Genomic DNA, 20,965 nt, shown 5'->3' on the forward strand with positions numbered 1-20,965 from the left:
AGTTGGGAAGCGTTCTAACCGTGCTGTTATTTTGCGATAACGTAGTTTTTTTTTTTTTCTCCAAACACTGTATCGCTCCGCTGAGACACTGTTGCTAAGCAACGACTTTGACAGCTGTAGGAGACGCTCAAGCCATTTGAATGTTTTTACTTCTTACTTTGCCACAAACAGAAAATGGACGGTTTCAAGATCACATTTGACCGACAGTCGATTTGGTCAGACTCTGAAGACGAGACGACACTAAATTCCCAAGCTGTTGTCTCCACTGAGCAGCTTTTCAGTTGGCAGCTGTGACAGAAGAACAGCTAAACAACCTGGAATCAGCCAGAAATGAACCAAATACCATTCGCCAATGTGCTGTAAGATGCTTTACAGACTGGCTGGAACAAAGCAACATTAATATTGATCTGCAAAAATAGACAAAACTGAGCTAAACTTGATATTGCAGCAGTTTTATGGCTGAGTCTGTAGTTCAAAAGGCGAGGCTTACAGCAGACTGTGCAGCGAGTGAGCGGAGTCCGTTACTCTGATGTAGCAACAAGCTGCTTGTTAAAGAACTATAATTTGGTGGAAGGAACTGCTAACATTAAAATATTAAATGCCATGTTCACAGCTCAGTTTATTTGTTTCTTACTCTATTTTTTAAACTGTTGTATAAAGGCCTTTAAGTAAGCAATCGAACACTCGAGATCGTGTGTTATCGTGAATAAAGTCACAGCTCCTTAACATCACGGCACCTTCGACTCACGTCTGCGACCAAATCACAGCCGTGAAGTTATTTGGTGCTAACACAGTCCCTCTCGTGTTCTATTGTTTAATTAAATAGTAATCAGGGCTAGCAATGAGTGGGAAAGTGGTAATTTTGTCAACGTTTTAATTTTTGGTGATGCAGTAATGACAGTGTTTAATTCGTCAGCTCCTCTGTTTAGTTAGATTTTTGGGCTGGTACTTCATATAGACGCTTACACCTGGCTGCACATGTGTTCCATGCAAGGAACACTTTAATATTTTTGGGTTGTTCATGTGGAATTCTGAGTATGCGCCCAACAGCTTTGAACACTTGTCAGCCAATCAGATTTCATTCTGTAAATCCATTTTATATGCGGTCGCATCCTTCATTTTGGGCTTGGTTTGAGGCCAGTTAATGATTTATCACTGATTAATCATGGTTAGTTTTGCCCAAGATTATTTACACCAGATCATCTAAATACCTAAATCCATCCATCTGTGATTGGTGAAGATGCTCTCTGCCAGCAACAAGACATTCAGTGATTAGGTAGAGGCACATTTGCCTGTTGCACACATGGCAATATGAGTACTACAAACTCCAATGTCATGTTGACGATACCAGTGTTTGACCCATTGCCGTTGAAGAACAGCAGAGACAGCTGTATCAGACGGTCGCTGGGATGACGAGCCAAAGACGAGACAGAGGCGGAAATGCTGAATGGTGACTGACAGCGGCCGTGTTGCCAGGCAGAGTCGGGCGACGCCGTTGCACAATGTGCTGCAGCAAAGTCGTGATTGACTCTTCAAGGTTGGCATAGCAACAGATAGTCCAATAGATTGGCGGGTGTGTGTGTGCGCGTGTGTGTGCCTGTGTGCGTGTGCCTGTGTGCGTGCGTGCGTGCGTGTGTGTGTGTGTGTTTGGGGGGGGCGGGGGGTTGTTGGGGGTGTTGGATGCTGTAGACAGAGACTGTCAGGAATGTCTGAGATACCGTATACCCACACACACGTATGCTGCTTGTTATGGAATGCCACGCGTACTGTATTTACATTGTTTACATTTACATTATTTGCATATGGATGTTGCAACATTTTCTGCAAAATCCAGCTGAAATTAAGCGATGGGATTAGTTTTTTTGATCTGTGATCCATGTCTTTTAATACTGCATACCCGATGTCCTTCTGATCGTGACTCTGGAAAAGCAGAATGTTTGCAACGCTGGGTTGTTGTGCTAAAGTGTCTGCATTTTATTCGTTTTACTGCATTCATAACCCTATAAATAAAGGTTTCTGTGATACCAGTGCTGGTAGATGTTGTTCAAATGTCATCATTGTTTATGTAGAGGTAATGTTTTCTCATTATCATGATCATTTTCCTTGTTACCAGCTGCATGCTTCATTATAAAGAGAGCATTAATTAGTTCAGTTCAGTTGGATTTAGTGCAGCACAGTTTGTAAAGTTTTCAGAATCGTGCCCAGAGGATTGTGTGTCAAAACGTTGTGATACATATCTTGAACATGTCTTTTAATGTTATGAAATAATTTTTTGTCATATCGCTCTTATTGGTCTCCACTGACTTTGGGCTGATCGCTGTATCGTGGCTACGTTTACACAGCAGGTAAAAGTGGCCCATATCTGATTTTCCCTGTTCACAATATCTTTTAAATGTGATCTGTATGCAACATCAGTCTGAACAGATCAACTCCTAAACTGACCCGCATGCGCAAATGAACAGTACTTCACGTGGCTCTTCCAGAGGTAAACAATCATGACGACTAGCGAATACTAGTCGCTCCTTTTTTGTCTTCGCCAGCATCACAGGAGCGATTATGAAGTTCCAGTGGTTGACAGCTGGGCTCATCACTTCAAGTTCATGGTAAAAAGGGCCCGTTATTCGGCCACAGCCACTTCTTTGGTTCGTGTCCTGCAGCCTCGGGCTCCTCCTGACGCGTTCGGCCGCAATGAGTGGCTGCAATGAGTTTCCTCAACTTTTTGGTACAGAAACATCAACCTAAATGTTTGAGTGTCAGCAGTGCGAAATGATGACAAAGTGGTCGAGTTGTACTGATGTAAAAGTCGCATGAATTCCGATCCAGCTGTTCAGACTGAGTCGTATTACCACAGATTGGATACATATCGCATTTCAGTACCACTCAGAAAGCATTTCAAATCAGAATTGAAAATGTCAGATTCAATGCGTTTTTTGCTGTTCGCACTGACACACAGACACATCTGTGTCACACATGAAGAAAAAGATTTGGGCCACTTTTACCTGCTGTGTAAACATGGCCTATGATATTACAAAATCAGTAGCATGAGGCAGCATCGTACCAGTGTCACTTTATACGTATTGTTAATAGAGGTGGTACTGATCCAGTACCAGGTTTCGGTATTTGACCAGTGTCAGCAGTAAATAAAAATAAAAACTTTTTAAAAAGAGTGTGTCTGTAACAAGCTTGTCCTGAAATAGCAATCACACCTATATCCTGTTGTTAGCTGTGTAGTTCTTCATGTGGGGAAGTAGAGTATTTGTGTAGTTATAACCTGCTGATAATCCGCTTGTAGGTGCTAAATGAAGTTAAAAATACCACATTTTAAAGCTCAGTAGTTTTAAAATTGTGAACTGGAATTGATATTGGCTGATAATCAAGGTATAAATATTGATATTGGAAAAGGAAAAACGGTATTGTGCCATCTCCGGTCATTGTGTTGTTTTATATTTTTAGATTTGCAATATTGTCCACCAGCTCTTATTCCAAGCAAACCATTGAATACTGAATATTCTTTATACATTTAAACAAAGAGTGCATCAAGGAACCTTCTAACCAGCTTAGATCTCAAGTAGGTTTTTGGAAACAAGAAATTCCGGTGGCACTTTTTTTTGAGTGGTGCATTTTATGAAACAAGCACTCAGAAGACTCTCGGTAGCATGTCAAAGTTTAGGTTTTATTTAGTACATCTTTTATTTAGTACATTATTTAGGTTTATTTAGTACATCTATTATGAAATTTGTGAGATGTCTCTTTTTTCTCTTGGTTTTAATTTGGCCCACAGTTTGTAATGTTATCAGCAGACTTTGAGCAAAAGTCTTTGTTTAGTGTGTGTGTGTGTGTGTGTGTGTGTGTGTGTGTGTGTGTGTATTTTTTTTTTTTTTTTTTTTTTTTTTTTTTTGACATTTTCAACCACTCCAACTTCTTAAAACGAGGGGGAAGTGGATAAAAATGTTAACATGGTGTAAAATCAGAGTGAAACTGCAGAGTAGAAGGAAAGTGACAGCTCGAGTAAGTATGGCTGTATGACGCTTCCATTTATCAGGTCCTGAGATTAAAGTAGTACAGCCCCTTTCCTGTAAAACAAACCTAGCTTCACATGCTTTACTACAAACAGAAAGTGACGTGATCGTGGTTTGAAAAGAGAGCGGTGGGTTTCATTTAAATCGGACCGCTGACGGTTGTTGCCCGTTGCCATTACTCACAGCCTTAGTGGGCAACAAGATTGCAGTGTTTCTAGCTTTTTCTGATGTGCAGACACTCATAACAGGGTTGATCGTTCACTAAAGACTTGAATTAATCAAATACAAAGCTTAATCTTAAATGTTAGAGGGAGAAACTGATGATCGGTACCCAGGGAGCTACATGGTGTTTTACAGTGCAAGATTTTCTTAGCAAGTTATAAGTGATAAATGAAGCCCAAAATCAGGCCTGTTCAAAAGGAGGAGTGGTTCTCAGTGCTTAATCCTCTCTTTGGGCCTGAGTTGCCTGGCTGTCTGAGTATTTCTGATTTGTGAAAAACCTCCAGCCCTCAAAAGTTCAGTTTAGCAAGTTTGCCACCAGTGTTTTTTTTTTTTTTCTCCCTTCACCTCTTTTTCTGTACGTTGATAACACTTTTTGTGGACACTGTGATACTGAAAGCAGCTCAAGCCCACTTCCTGTCACAGAAGAGGACACAAAACCTGTGACTGTCAGTGCCCTACACTGTACATGCCGTGTGTATGTGTGCTTGTTTTCATACATTTTGGAGACTAAAATATCCAGATTTTGCTGTAAAAACCACGAAACACTAGTCCCAATTTAGTGTCCCTAATAGCTGTATAATTACACATGAACAACATATGCAACAACAATGTAACTACTGATGATTTAGTTAGTTACAGATGGATTACAGATGTACAGCCTATGTAATTGCACACATGTATCCTGTGTAGCTGTTATGTAGGTACTGTGTAATAATGGAGTGGTAATGTAGACACTGCTTTGGGGAAATACAACACATTTAATTAATGTCCTAAAAGTTGTATGTTAAGATAAGGGACGTCTGCTGCACTGTCACATTACAGAATGGTTTAAAGGTGAAACTGGTTACAAATAGCAGTATAAATGCTAGTTAAATGTTAGGAAAGCTGGCAGATACAATGTAAATAATGTCTTAATGTAAGTTATCATATACTTCCTTTTACTGCTTGAATAAAATAGAAAAGTTTCAACTGAACAGACAAAGCTATGTAGAGTTAGGTTTATAACCCTTAATGGAAGTTAATGTCATATTTTTCAAGTACTTTCGAACCATTTCTATTGGTACATTCATCATGCTATTTCAACACAATGTGAAGGGTAACTGGAGTTTTCAGATAAAGCAAAATAGTAAAAAACTGCAAAAAAAAAAAAGAGAGACAGTGTTTTTTTTGCATGAATATACTAATATTACTTATACAGCAGTTCTGGCCACGCAGGCTGATTGGTTGGTAGGTGTTCTAACCGTGCTGTTATTTTGCCATAACATCACTTTTTTTCCACAAACACTGTATCTCTCAGCTGAGATGCAGTTGCTAAGCAACGACTTTGACAGCTGAAGCAGACGCTCAAGCCATTTGAACGTTTTTACTTCTTACTTTGCCTCAAACTGGAAATGGACACTTTGACGGTTATATTTGACCGACAGCCGATTTGGTCAGACTCTGAAGATAAGACTACGGTAAATTCCCAAGTAGTCAGTTGGTCTGTTTCAGGAGCTGGAGAACGAACTGTTGGCTGTGCAGCGAGTGAGTGGAGTTCATTACTTTTACGTAGCAACAAGCTGCTTGTAAAAGAACTATATTTTGGCGGAAGAAACTGCGAACATCAAAACATACTAAACTCAACATTCACGGCCAAGTTTATTCATTTCTTACGTTATTTATTTAAGTGTTGTGTAAAAGCAGTAGAGCACTCGAGGACGTGTGTTATCGCTATAACATCACAGCCGTGATGATCTATGGCGACCAAATCACAGCCATGATGTTATTTCATGATAACACACTCCCTCTCATGTTCTGTTGCTTAAATATGGCATATGGGGCATATCGTTACTGTGATTTAGGTTCCCTGGCCAAAGGACATATTTTGTAGATTAAGTGATAATAAATTAACATCCTCTACAGAGAACACACTTCTGCACATTTTAAGCACTGTCTATCTCCTCAGTTTAACACAGCACAGATGTCAAGTAGTTTCCTTGTTAGTTTGTAATGCATTAGTGTTTGTTTGCATATATTTTAATGATGTTTAGTGGCTTTTTTTTCCCTAGATAAATGGCCTTAAACAATTTACTGATATGCTTGTTGCCCAGTACTATAGTTAATCTTTTCAACTCCTTGAGACCAGCGGTGGTTCCAAAACGCACTTCGTCAAATTTTTCATAACTTTCATATTTCATTAGCTACGTTGGTGTCGTGTGAGGCTGTAACTCTTCTTTCCAGTCAAATAGATGGTCATGTCATTTTAAACCGTTATAATAAAAGAAGCTGAACTCATTATTTTTTTCTACTGAAAGTCGAACCATTTTTCCACAAATCTGGGCTATAAACTATCAACGGATGGCATCTCTTCAGTGACCTGCTCTATAAAAATTATTATTATAAAATAAAACAAAGAACGTCTTAAGATTTTTGGCTTTCAGCAGTAAATTGTAAGTATATAGCGATATGTGTAGATCATAAAACACTTTCAGTTCATTTGAGGGGAGCTTTTACATAATTAAATAAATAAAATATACATTTATTTCATGCACTTACTGAGTAATTTGCTTTACAGTTTGGTCACATAAATTCAGATGGACAAACCGAAAAATACCCTGGTGAATAAGAAGTTAACTCCTATGGGTCAAGTGTGTAGCCTTGTGTCCTGATGCTGTGGAAAACCAAACCCGTATGTGTGTGTGTGCCTGTGGGAATGCAGGCGCGCATGCAGGCTTGCTTGTGTGTAATGCTGTTGGGTGTGGGCGGTTATCCGTGTCAGTCAGAGAAGTGCCGACACTGACCCAGCCGATGTGTCTGATAGATTTAGTAACTCTCCCGGAAAGTTTAGCAGTGCTGTTGCCTGTCATTGAGCTCAGCATGGTGTCATAATAATGTCATAATTAGATATTAAGCAAAACCCAGTGACAACCATACTGTAAAAAATCTTGATAGCTGCACATTTTGCAGTCTTTTTAATAGGTGACGGTGGAAGTAAAAAGCCTAGTGCCATGTGCCCAAAATGACTTAAAAGTGAAGTATGTTTTTTTTTTTTTTCCCCCTTCTCCTGTAAAGTTACCATTTTGGAGGTACAAGGTTTTGTTTCCAACAGCAATAAGCTTATTTGCAATCTGAAATAGCAGGTGCTCTGGTTGTAATTTCATATTTGTTTGTATTGTATTTCTATGGGGTTGTCAAGAAATATGAACAGTAAAAAATATCAGTATAATACTTTTAAATGACATAATAAGTTTTCGAACCAACCCTGCTTGTACTACCAAATGTGTTGCATTAGTACCTCATTGAGATATGAACAGAACAAAACAACAGTTTTTTTCTTGGTTGCATGTAGTGACCACACCACCCACAAACCTGAACTGCTCCCAAAGCGCTTTTCTAGAGAACTGCTATGGAAACTGAAATGAAACATGATGTTTTTATGCACAGGAGTAAAGGCTGCATGATTTCAACTGCATGTGAAACGACTTCAGCCTCTCACCTACTAGAGCTCACCCGTGTATTGTTTGCTAATCATTGTCGTGATGATTCCCTTTGCAATACTGACATCGTAGAAGGCTATAATATGCAAATGAGCCCTCTAACCAATTAGAAATTTGATTGCTGGTAGCATTTTGACAAATCATAGATGGTCCAGATGAGTGTCCTTTGGTGTATACGAGCATGCATACGCTCCTGTGTGCATTTGGGGGTCTGGTTCCACTGACTTACATTAAAAGTAAAGTAGATTCTTTTTCCTTCTCCTTTAAAGGTATCATTTTGGATATATGAGATTTTCTTCCGACAACAGCGATATATTTATCAAACCATTAAAATAAGTAATCTCTTGTAATTATATCATACATTGCTTAAGCAATTGAACACGAGACGGGGTGTGCTATCGCGAAATAACATCACGGCTGTGATTTACTGTAGATCATCACAGCTGTGAGATAATACACAATAACACACTACCTTGAGTGTTCTTTTGCTTTTATACAACAGTTAAATAAATAAAGTAAGAAATTAATAAACTGGGCTGAACGTGGCGTTGAATGTTTTAATCTAACTAGTTCCTTAACAAGCAGCTTGATACCATGTCAGAGTAACACGCTCCACTCACTTGCTGCACAGCCAGAAGTTCGTTCTCCAGCTCCTTACACTAAATTCCCCAATACTGTCATCACCACTGACCAGCTTTTTTTTCTGTTTATGGCTTAGTCTGATTTGGTCGGACTCTGAAGATCAGACTACACGTTTGGCGAATGGTATTGGGTTCATTTCTGGCTAATTCCAGGTTGTTTAGGTGTTTTTCTGTCACAGCTGCTGATTGAAAAGCTGCTCAGTGGTGATGACAGTTTGGGAATTTAGTGTATTCTCACTTTCAGAGTCTGACCAAATCGGCTGTCGGTCAGATGTGATCTTAAGTGTCCAGTTTCTGTTTGTTTGCCAAGTGAGAAGGAAAAATGTTCAAATGGCTTGAACGTCTACTACAGCTGTCAAAGTCGTTGCTTAGCAATGGCGTCTTAGCAGTTTGATACAGTGTTTGGGACGTTATGGCGAATTAACAGCACAGTCAGTTGTTGTATAATATTATATAAGCGCTTAATAATGATTAAAGAATTTTATCTTTTTTTGTATAGATACCGGAAAGATATCGGCCAATTTTTTCCAAATCGTTTAGTCCTAAAATGTACATGAAAAGGTGAAAAGTATTGATTGTTGGCATCAGCCCAAAATCCCCATATCGGTGCATCTTGAGTCATTCAGCTCTATTCAGAAAGCGCATCCTTACCACCTACTTACTAAAAACTCTCACAGAAAAATTTTGTGAGTCAGTGTTAATAGTTGTGTTCTTGTTTTCACACTAGCGTGAACCTCTCTCTCTCTCTTTTGACCTGTTGACCTGTATGTGAGAAAACTAACAGTCTCTTTCTCTCTCCTGTGTGTTTCTCCGTAGTGTGTAACTTCATGTCTCACGAGAAGTGTTTGAAGCACGTGCGGACCGTGTGTTCCTGTATGGCTCCTACGCTAGTGCGGGTGAGTGTGTTTTGTATCACTCACTGAAGGGAACCTACCAAAGTGGCAAGTCACATTTTCCCACGCAGCTCAGGTGACACCACTTTTGCAAGTACACAGTTAGATTCAGTTAGCCTCCATCAGATCAGACCCTTGAGAAGCCTTTACCAGTCAAGAAGCACTGAGAATATTTTCATCTTTTTGTTTAATAAACAAGGAATTATGGGGATGTAGCAGGAATAGCATGTGCGTTTGATGTGTGGGGTCATCAGGGCCCTGTTTTTCTGGACACAGATTAAGCCTAATCCTCAACTATGAATCATTTTCAGAGGATCACAGTTAAGAGAGTAATTCGATCCAAGGCCAGGACGAATCCATGTCAGGAAAAGTAGCCCATGAAAAAAAAAATGCTTTTTTGCTGCAGCCTATGATTAGAGAGAGATTTGATACACAGACCTGAATGTGCACATAAAGCTCTTAATTAGCGTGTTCTGGTCTGTTTATTATCTTGGACGCCAGTGTCATCTTATTAATAGTTGAACCCAGATATAGTATTATTATTATTATTATTATTATTATTATTTTTAGAAAATGTTCTGGACAAACATGCTGAAAATCTAACTGAACATGCCTTATTCTATTCTATTCTTATTAGAAGTAAGCTAGATGTAAAAGATATGAATGAATGGATTGTTTCGGTAGAGACAGTTTTAGCCTTTTTTTGAGCATAACTCAAAAATGCTATCTACTACTTGACTAGCAAGCTTTGAACTCAGAATCATCATATTTTTCATCAAAACACCAAAAAACTTGCTTTATTGCAGAAAATATGTTTCGTTAGGGACAATTCTTAATGTGACACCCTGATTTTCAGACTTTGACACACATTTATCTTAGAAATAATGGGATCTAACTGCTCACCATGTGGCCTTGAGGGACCACAATGCAGGGGTGTGGCTAAAGTAAGGCTCCGCCCACATACAGCTGTTTGTGTTGTTTGCTGTTTTATTTTTTATTTTATTTATTTATTTATTTGAGGGTTTTACTTTAAAAATTGAACTCATGATAAATCAACTTCAACTACACTTTTAAAGAAATAAAAAAAATTTGGAAAATGCAAAAATAGGTTTAAGTATTATTTTTAATAGCTGAAATTTAGGGTCTAAGATTTAGGATAGTCACCTGCAAACCGGGAGTGTCCTATAAATGCTTATTTTTAAGCAGTTTTTCTACTGCGGACCGCTGTCTGGTAGAATGTTTCATATGCACTTACTGGCCACTTTATTAGGTACATCTTTTTGTGTTTACACTCTGTCCATTTTCTCAGCTCTACTTACCATATAGGTGCAGTTTGTAGTTCACATAGTTCATATACATGAGTGTGCATGTATAGATACTTTATATAGTATAATATGCACAGTATGGACTATGTCGTTTTATTCATGTTGTGTTCAAGACAAACATTTAACAAGCCGTCGTGTGAAACAACATGCAAACAGACGGTCTTTAGTCAGTCATACAGTCATCTGTGAATCTAAAGGTTATTAAAGAAGGGCCAGGTCAGCATTTGCCTCAGCTCATCCTCCCACCCATCCAGACCCACACACATGCTCCTTTAATGACTATCCAGACATCCTGGGAGCTTCATGCTCTCCTATCTTCCCTAATTACGGCCCAGACCTGCAGAGAGAGCAGCTGCCGTGCCGAGACCTCGGCAGCTCATGCTCACCATCATAAGGGTTTTATTGCAAATTAGCTTTGCTTACACCTGCGCTGACACTCAAGAAACTTTTTTACATGTCAACTACCTTAGCAAGGGCTACTTAGTATTCAAAGTAGTGCTTTAGGTGCCATCTTCCTTTCTTTGCTTGTACATTTATGTCTGTCTAAGACTTTGTGATGTTATGTATTTAGTGTTACACTGAAACCCTACTTGAATGAAACCCTACTAGTTGAATAATGTGAACCCTTCTTATAACATTGGAGTTGAAAGTATGGAAATAGATTGTGCTTATATGTAAGGATGAGTAATATGGAAACAGTATAACTGTGTGAAACTGCACAATACACAATATAAACCAGTCATAACACTGCATTGCATAACATTATGACCACCTCCTTATTTGACCACCTTCTCCGTGTTTAAAAACCCCAGCAGCACTGCTGTGTCTGTTCCACTCAGACCAGCGCAACATACACTAACACACTGCCGCCACATCAGTGTTCCTACAGTGCTGAGAATGATCCACCACCCAAATAGTACCTGCTCTGTGAGGGTCCATGGAGGTCCTGACCACTGAAGAACAGAGTAAAAGGGGGCTAAGAAAGGACCAGAGAAACAGGTGAACTATAGTCTGTAACTGTAGAACTATAAAGTGCACCTATACAGTAAGTGGAGCTGAGAAAATGGACAATGAGCATAGAGACAAGGAGATGGTCAAGCTGTTATGACTGATCAATGTATATCACTATATTTACCCAGTCTGACAGTGCAACGAGGTAGGAATAGACAAAATACGCCAAGCTGTAAACCTCTAAGTATAAAAAAAAACATTAAGAAGTCTCAGGAGGAAAGTTTTGACAGTTGTTAAAGATAAATTAATGATTAATTATAATGAATTATATTATTAATATGTGTATTAAGCTGAACCCCAAATAACTTGCTACTGTACACTGGTTGAGGCTCTTCATAATTAGTCTGAATTAGGTTTTTTGTGAAGCAGGCAGCTGTTCGGTGTTCCAGGGCTGACCTTTGTCAAGATATGCTCTAAAAAAGTGGCTCATGACTATTTATTACAGTAAGCACCTTTACTGTTGATCTTTAACACTTATAAATTTAAACGTTGGGTTTAAACAAACTTTTTATGACATCTGTGGTTAAGAAGGGGCTGTAAGCCTTGGTCAGTGGAGAGCCGTCACTAAATCATCAGTAAAACATGTCTGGTGTGAACCATAGGGATGGGCTGTCTCTGACAAGCCGGTTCTACCAGGCCAGTTCAACTGTCTTCACTATCTGAGCAGAACAGTAAGGACTAGAAAGGACTACAAATGAGATTAACGGCCTAAATTATTAATTGTTCTTATTCGCTCCACGTTTATACTTACTTTGATTTTCCATCATGATGGAGGACGTCTTCATTTACCTTTACATTTAGTAGATCTTGTTTTGCAGAGTGACTCACAGAAGTGCTTTACTGTCCACTTGAAAATGTATACTGGTACAAAAATGGCTGGAGTCCAGCAATGTCCTTGAGCTAAGACACTGCCAGAAACAGGAGTCAGTTAGTCATTTAAATGCTACTTGAGCAATCTAGTGTTTAAATATTTAGATAATCGAATAATCTGTGTGATCTCTTACCTAGTGAGAACAAAATCTGGCAAAGTGCTGAGGGAGAAAGAGACTCACAATGTGTGCTAGACTGATGAGGCTATTGAGAGTTACCGAGAAATGCAGGCAAATATAGAATTCATTTTAATAAAGGAAATACATGTCTGCTGCTGTTTATGAGACGAATCACACTTTGAACAGACTTGTCTATCAGCCTTTGATCTAAACATTCTTAGCCCTTTTTTGTTGCTGTACGAAGGGCCAAAAGCTCTTTTAAAAACAAACCAGTTAATCAGTTGGTGGCTTTCAAAAGATTAGTTTTAGCAGACGAGGTTGAGGAATGTAATGGGTAGGTTGTGGCCTCTGGCTGATTAGCATTAGGAAAAGCCTGAAAGGTCATAGCCAGGATGTTTGTATCAAGACAGGTTCATCAAAAATACACTCCACAGTTATTGTCAGACTGTAAAAACAACACACACTGCAGATTCATACTGGATTAAAATCACTCCACAATTTTTACTGTTAGACTGTAAAACTATACACCCTGCAGATTCATACTGGATTAAAATCACTCCACAATTTTTACTGTTAGACTGTAAAACTACACACACTTCAGATTCATACTTAATTAAAATCACTCCTCAATTATTACCGTTAGACTGTAAAACTACACACACTGCAGATTCATACTGGATTAAAATCACTCCACAATTATTACCGTCAGACTGTAAAACTACACACACTGCAGATTCATACTGGATTAAAATCACTCCACAATTATTACAGTCAGACTGTAAAACTACACACTGCAGATTCATACTGGAATAAAATCACTCCACAATTATTACAGTCAGACTGTAAAACTACACACTGCAGATTCATACTGGAATAAAATCACTCCACAATTATTACCGTTAGACTAAAACTACACACACTGCAGATTCATACTGGAATAAAATCACTTCACAATTATTACAGTCAGACTAAAACTACACACGCTGCAGATTCATACTGGACTATACTACATGGACCACTGATCACCTAAATGACAGACAGTTCAGTTTGAATTGAGCTTGAGTAATAAATCGTTCTTGCATGGAACATTAACAGCAGGTAATAATGCTTAAGGGCATTAGGTGTATGAGTATTGTGTCAGAGCAATGAGAAGTAAAGGCTTTTCTTCTTGTCTTTTCTACAATGGCCCGGAGTTACTTCCTGTTCCTGCTGCTGTGCGGTTTACCTGTGTGAGGTGGTTTACTCTTCATATTATGACATTGTTTCTAGCTCAAAGCTTATATACAAACAAGTCTTAGAAGGGAAGTATGGTCGGAACAAGTATAAAAGCATTGCGAGCTTTGCTTTCTTCAGTGTTAATTCACTTGTTTATAGTGTGGAGGAACTGAGTTTGATCCCCTGTCATTACAGAAGTGAAAGCTGACTATTACTTAGGAGACCTTTACACTGCATAAAATAAAAGGAGGAAACCTTGTACAACCTTGAGGCTAAACTGCAGCAGAGGTGTAGGAGTTTTTATGGGCTGCGACTGGAAGTATTTGATCTGTTGATGCTCAGTTTCTGAAGCTGCACGGTTTTCCACAAGCACGGTTTACCTTTACAATCGGGCATAATGCATCCCAGTGCAGGAAACGAGGTCACTTCCTTTAGGATGACCTCCAGTCTACTGTAGGAAGTCCCGCGGGAGGGCAGGAGCCAGCCAGGAAGTGTCCCCTCTGCGGGCAGGACACGGACAGCTGCAGGAGGGAGCTCAAGGACGCTAAGGCGTTGTGCGTGTGCATACATTCTTGAATGCATGTGTTACCAAAGTGCCGCTAAGGGAAGGAACAGGTTTTGGAGTCCTGGTCATCAGAGATACAGTCGCCATGGCAACTGTACGGACAAAGCCCCCCATTTTGGCAGCCCTCGCAGTAGTGGTTTTCAACTGTTCCTGCTTTCAGAGCGACAAGGCTCACTGTGCGCCTTCCTGTTAGCGGGGAGCTTTCAATGTGTTAACAAAGGTCGCTCGTTCTTCTATGCCAAGTGGTGCCTCTCTCTAGGTACAGTGTTGTGCAAAAGTCAGAGACCACCCTTTGCCAGTCAAAACAGCCATTAAGTATGAGGTATTCAATTTTGAGGAGATATTTTTAAGGAGATTAGATATTTTAATGTATCTACACAAAATAAACCAAGAAAACTGTCACCATCAGGTAGACAGTATTAAAAGCTTTTATTTTTGATTGTGAACCTTGTGACTCCATTGCAAAACCGAAGAAGCCGACGTCGGATACCAGACGCTTCTTGGCTGATCAACTACGTTTGAGTCAATGAAGGAGGAAAAATGTGTACATTCAATTTTTCAACAAACTATCGCTTTAAGACGTCTGCTGTCTCAGTCTCCATCTCTGTCATCTGCCTGACATCAATGACTCTAATCCCCCTGCACACTCGCATGAGGGCCAATTATCTGGATTTGCTTCAGCAAATGTCACAGCCTTTTCTGGGCTGGATATTAATGCTCTCGAAGTCTCCCTTAGAGCAGGGCATATGTAAAACACCTCAGTTATCTCTGCACACTGCTCTGCGTGTGCCATCACAAGGCCGTTGGCCCGCTGTCTAAAATATTCACAGGATCATGAACTCTGGCCAGCTTGTGAGAAAATAAGATTGTGTCTTATGACCTGCTTGGCTTCTCCTCACATATATGGCGATACAGTGTCAAGTCAGCTTAAAATAATTGAAGCTGAATGTCAGAGAAAATTAAGTCTAAACACCTCAAATTCATACAGAGAGGTTTGACTTGTAGTGAAGGCAGGGTTGTGAGTTAAGCCTGCCCTTTTCCCACAAACACCTCCTGAACTTAAAGGAAAGCGCAAGCATTTTTCAACCTAAAAGCCCTAAAGGGTATGTTTAGTCAGTACAACTAAGTGTCTAAAATCAGCCCTAAATAGCACAGTTAACCAATGCAATCAAGAGTGGTTAAAAAAAATCAGTCTTAGTGTATACATTTTAACAATGCAACTAACTATGAGTTTAAAATGCAACCGACAGTGCAGCTAAAAACCAGCCCTAAAGGGCACAGTTAACCAATGCAGCCAGCAGAGAGCCTAAAAAACTCTAAAGTATACATTTAAATAATGCAACCAATGGAGAGGCCAAAAACCCCAAATGCTGCATTTAACCAGTTCCACCCAAATGGAGAGTAAAAACAGCCACAAAGGGTACGTTTAGTCAGTGCAGTACCTAGAGTCTGAAATCAGCCCTAAAAGACATTATTAACTAATGCAAATGTCAGAGAGGCTAAAAACCAGTCTAAATTTATATTTAACCAATTCCACCAATAAAAACAGTTCTAAACGGTACATTTTACCTATGCACATAGATGATGAACCAGTACTAAAAGATCATTTTAACTAATGCAACCAACAGTGAAGCTAAAAACCAGCCTTAAAGTGCACAGTTAACCAATGCAACCAAAAGAAAGCCTAAAAAACAGCTCTAAAGTATACATTTAAACGATGCAGCCAATTCAGAGACCAAAAACAGCCCTATAGGATGCATTTAACCAGTACAGCGGAGTCAGAAGCTTAAAACCAGTTCTACACGGTACATTTAAACAAAGCAGCCAGTTGAGCCAGTTTCAGAACAGCCTTAAATGATACATGTAACTAATGCAGCTAACACAGAGACTTAAAACCAGTCCTAAACAATACATTTAACTAATGCAATCAAAAGAAAGCATTTGACCAATGCAGTTAATGGAGATACAGAAATGGGTCTAAAGAATGTATTTAACCAGTACAAGAGGCTAAAAACCTACTCTAAAGAAAAGTGAAAAGTTGAAATAGTGGAATGACCTGATACTATTTTAAATAAATAAATAAAATCCTTATAGAATTCATTAATGCGATAATTTGACCAATTAAGAGGCAAAGTATGTCTGTAAAGGATGTATTTAAACAGTGCAGCCAACTGAAAGGCTCAAAATAAGTCCTAAAGGATGCATTTAGTCAGTGCAACCAATTGCAAAAAATGGCCCTAAAGGAGATCCAGAAGACTTTGAGGCATCCTGGAGAGAGAGAGACAGGGAGAGAGACAGACACAGGCTATGTGATTCATTCCCATAAACATGGACACATGAACACAAACACTCTCAGCCTGGAAGCTGTGTATTTCACCACTATGTTACATCACAGGGTGTGCTGGAGCGCTGCAGCGCGTAGCTCTGTTTGCTGAGTGTTCCAGTCAGGCTTAGGTTACGCTGTTCCCAGTCTTGCTTAGACCGCAGGGACTAATGCGCTAGCATGGCCCAGGGGACAGCATATGAGACAGGCAGAGGAAGAGACCACTGCTAGAACATCACTTTCAAGGGTGGCCAAATGCATTTCTCCAATTACCTGAGGCAAACATGAACTCCACTGTGCTGGCTCAGCTTTGTTGATGCAGGCGTGTGTTAGGAATTCTATTTATTTATTTATTGGTTATTTTTTGTCCTCAATAAAACAATGTGCACTAAGACCTGTGAACAAAGAAATTGGATTCCAGAAATGAACGATGACTGCTGTGCCACTTTGCAAAGATCCCAAATGTGGATGTTTTTTCCAAAGGCAGAAATATTCACACTGTATAACCCTCACCTCAGTACTGACATGAAAGAAATAATGCTACGTTCATTTCTTGTCATGTTATACCAGGCTGATGTTTCCCAAGTTGGTGCATGTAGTCTCAGTTGTTTGACGCCAACTGAAAACAGCATTAAAAGTGTTAATTGTTGCCTAAAGGGAACAGTTAACCAGTGCAACCCACAGAAATCCTAAACATCAGCCCTAAAGGGCACAATTAACCAATGAAACCAACAGAGACCCTCATACCAGGCTCTAAAGTATACATTTGAACAGTGCAACCAATGGAGAGGCCAAAAACCAACCCTAAAGGCTGCATTTAGTCAATTCCACCAACATGGAGAATAAAAACAGCCCAAATGGGTAGTTTTAGCCGGTGCAACTAACTAAGAGTCCAAAATTCAGCCCTAAAGGGCACGATTAACCAATGCAATCAACAGAGAGGCTAAATAGATTTATATAACCAGTTTCACTCACTTAGGGGATTAAAACGGCTCTAAAGGGGTTCTTAATAAAATGATGTACACTAAGGCCTATGACCAAAAAATAGGATTCCAGAAATGAATGATGACTGCTGTGCCACTTTGTAAAGACCAAAAGTTTTTTCAAAGGCAGAAATATTCACACAGTATAACCCTCACCACAGTATTGATATGGAAAATAATGCTACATTCACACACGTGACATTGCTTGTCATGTTATAGCAAGCTAATGTTAGAAACCAAGATTAAAGGAAAATTGGTTATATTAAATTTTTATATCAGTCTATGCCTGGAATGCACGTATATGCATTTAGACTGTACAGTATATTAGTAATCATCCTTTTCTTGCTGTCCTTAAACGGAATATTTTCAGCCCTGCGTTTAAACCACAGTGCATTTTTATGTATTCAGTGCAGTTGTTATCTGTAATATTTTACAGCGTCATCACCTTGACGTTTGCTGATTTGGCAGGAAGCTCTTACGAAATGTATTAACCTGGGTGAGATAAATATAGCATGCACCATCCCCTGTAAACCCACACACAGGCAAAAGAACTTTTTCTGTTGGTTTTATCAGATTTTACTTCACCTATGAGGACTAAAAAGTATATTAGTGGACAGGACTGTGAGAGGTAACTGTAAAAAAAAATCATGTCTTTCATGAAATGGACCTAATGATTTAAGTCAAAACAATTTTTTATAATTAATGTTTGTGGGGATAATTTTGAGATATGTTGCCTTGAGGCAACATTGTGTAAAATGGTAGTGTGACATGAAAACTAGATTTTTTTTTTTTTTTAACATATGGAATCAAACTAAGAAACTGCAGAAGTTGTTGATCTTTAAATACTAAAAATACTTTATAATAATAAAGTTTTTAAAGAAACTTTTTCATTTCAAAATCATGCTTTAATTCTTGCACACTGAACAGTCATTTAAAACCAGTTAACAGTTAAAATCATGGTACAGTATAAAAAGGAATCAAGTAGATTTCTAAGCATAACTGATGATGTTAGTGTGTTATGTGTGGTATTAAGAAAGTAAACTGTACGCTCAGATATGGACTATAGTTTTAGTTTTAGATTTAAAAAGTTTTTTCTGAGGGCAGCTGTCCAGGGCAGCGCTGTGTGTTGTCCACAAGCTGCACCACGCCAGAAAGAGTTTTTAAAATGCACAACGATAGATATTGTGACCAATACAAGCTTTTTATCGGTTTATTCAAACTCCTCTCTTCATTGTTAACCCTTATATTGTTTTTAAATATGTAACATGTTGGTGTAAAGAGAGGAAAATGTTTTGTTGCCCTGAGGCAACATTGTGCAATAGAGTGTTAAAGCCTTAATGCCCCCATATTCATTACTGTTGTCAGTTTATAGACAGGCACTATAGCCACCAAACACATCCAAACCCCAAAGGGGTGTATAGTAGGACAATAGTAGGACAGACATAATTGAATAACATAATGATTATTACTAATAAAATAATCAGCATCAGACTTTACTGAACAGATACAGGCCATGCAAAATGAATCATTTAAATGGGGCAAAAATGCCTGTCAACTAAACACTGCTGATTCATTGAGATCCTGTTTGTATCCCACAATGGATACATGTTTTAACTCTTCTAGGATCAGTTTCCCGGACAGAGATTTAGCCTAGTCCAAGACTAACAAAGTTATAAGCGAGAGAAAGAGAAAGCCCCTGTGGAACTGGTTGCATCACTGTTTAACTCAGCCTTTATGGTTCTCTGTATTCAAATCACGCTCCATTGACTTTCTTCTGACTTTTGGCAGCAGTTTGAAATGGCTGGAGTGCAGTGGACTGCACCGAGTCGTTCTTCTGTCTTCACTGCAGAGTTGGCACACAGCCCACAATGCCCTCACAAAGCTGTGAGTGCCAGTGCCCCGCTGAATGGTGTCATGCCTACTAAGGTTCACTGAGTTTCAAAATTATTCACACCCAAAAGGCCTTTAACCCGGTGGTCCTCTGCCAGCAGTTTCTTGTCAAGAAAACCTTTGGAAACCTTGAATGCTAGAGAATGGTGTACTATTACGGTCATGCTGGAGTTAGTTTGAATATAGTACACCCATGCCCTCACTTCAGATGGGTGTGATTGAGGTTTTTCTGAACTAATGTTTGTTTTCACAGGTCCCTGTAGCCCACTGCTTCGGTCCAGCCGGTCAGAAGAAGAGGTTCTGCTGCGTGTGCCGGAAGAACCTGGAAGGAACCGCAGCCCTACGCTGTGAGGGTGAGTGTGTTAAGTTACCAGGCTCATCTGTTGTCTTTACTGATTTTGTAAGACAGCCTCGCCAGTTAAGGACAGTCATAGTAAAGTAATCTTAGATGATAATGTAACTTTAGATAAACAATTATTGTCTGAAGAATTATCACGATAAACAATATTGTGATTTAAATCGAGTCACAAAGTAACATAACAAAGATTTCACAAAGCCAGTTCTGAAAAAGTTGGGACAGTAAGTAACATGCAAATGAAAACAGAAAGCAGTGATTTGTTAATCCACTTTGACCTGTAGTACAAACGGTACTGCACTGCTAAAGGCTGAAAATGCCTGATGCTCAGTGAAAACATGCATTATGATTTGATGAGTCTTTCAGATTGATTATGAAAATTATGAAAAAAACGAAGGTCATGTTCTCTGGGCCAAAGAAGTAAAGAACCATCCCGATTGTTGCCAGCTTAAAGTTCAGTAGTCAGAATTTGTCATAGAGGTCTACAGTACTGCAGATATCTCGCGGCACGGGACTAATTCTCAGTGTTATGTGCAGGAGCGGGTGGGAAATCAGACCCCGCTGCTGCATCACTTTCGCCACACAGAGGCAGCATGTGTGAATCAGACAGTACAGAGACAGTGCAGCCTTCAGTCCAACGGCCACAGCTGCCCAACAAAACACGAAAAATAACCTTCTCTGTGGTTTAATTCCTACTTTCCTACGGGAGCAGGAGAAATGGTTGTGATTTTCTGCGGGTGCGGGATGAAGTCTCGCGGGAGTGGGACTGAAAAAACAATTACCAGGCCTAGATTCACTTAACTACCAGTAAATGGGGAAAACATGAATAGATTCAGATTTGAGGGCCAAACTTCAGTATTTGTCCCCTCCACCATTAACAAATGGACTGAAAAGGTAAAAGATGTCTGTATCAGTCAGACAGAGCTTTGGAGAAAGAAAGGTCCTATGTGTGTGACAGTTTCTGCCCCTGCTGTATTGTTCACATTCACTCTGCCTTCGTATCATTTTCCTATCAGCAAGCCGTCCACCACAATTCCCTTTCAACTCTTCTCTGTCAT

The 20,965-nt window shown here is 39.4% G+C and overlaps 1 protein-coding gene across 1 annotated transcript in view; it reads left to right on the top strand.

The window, feature by feature from the left end:
* LOC108432438 (diacylglycerol kinase theta) overlaps positions 1–20,965 on the top strand; it is a 70,472-nt gene that overhangs the window by 16,589 nt on the left and 32,918 nt on the right. The window contains exons 2-3 of the mRNA XM_017706260.2: positions 9,175–9,254; positions 19,806–19,905. Coding sequence (XP_017561749.1) covers positions 9,175–9,254; positions 19,806–19,905 — 180 coding nt within the window. The remainder of the gene's footprint in view (positions 1–9,174; positions 9,255–19,805; positions 19,906–20,965) is intronic.

Source organism: Pygocentrus nattereri, chromosome 14 (assembly GCF_015220715.1).
Source record: "Pygocentrus nattereri isolate fPygNat1 chromosome 14, fPygNat1.pri, whole genome shotgun sequence".
Classification (NCBI taxonomy): Eukaryota; Metazoa; Chordata; class Actinopteri; order Characiformes; family Serrasalmidae; genus Pygocentrus; species Pygocentrus nattereri.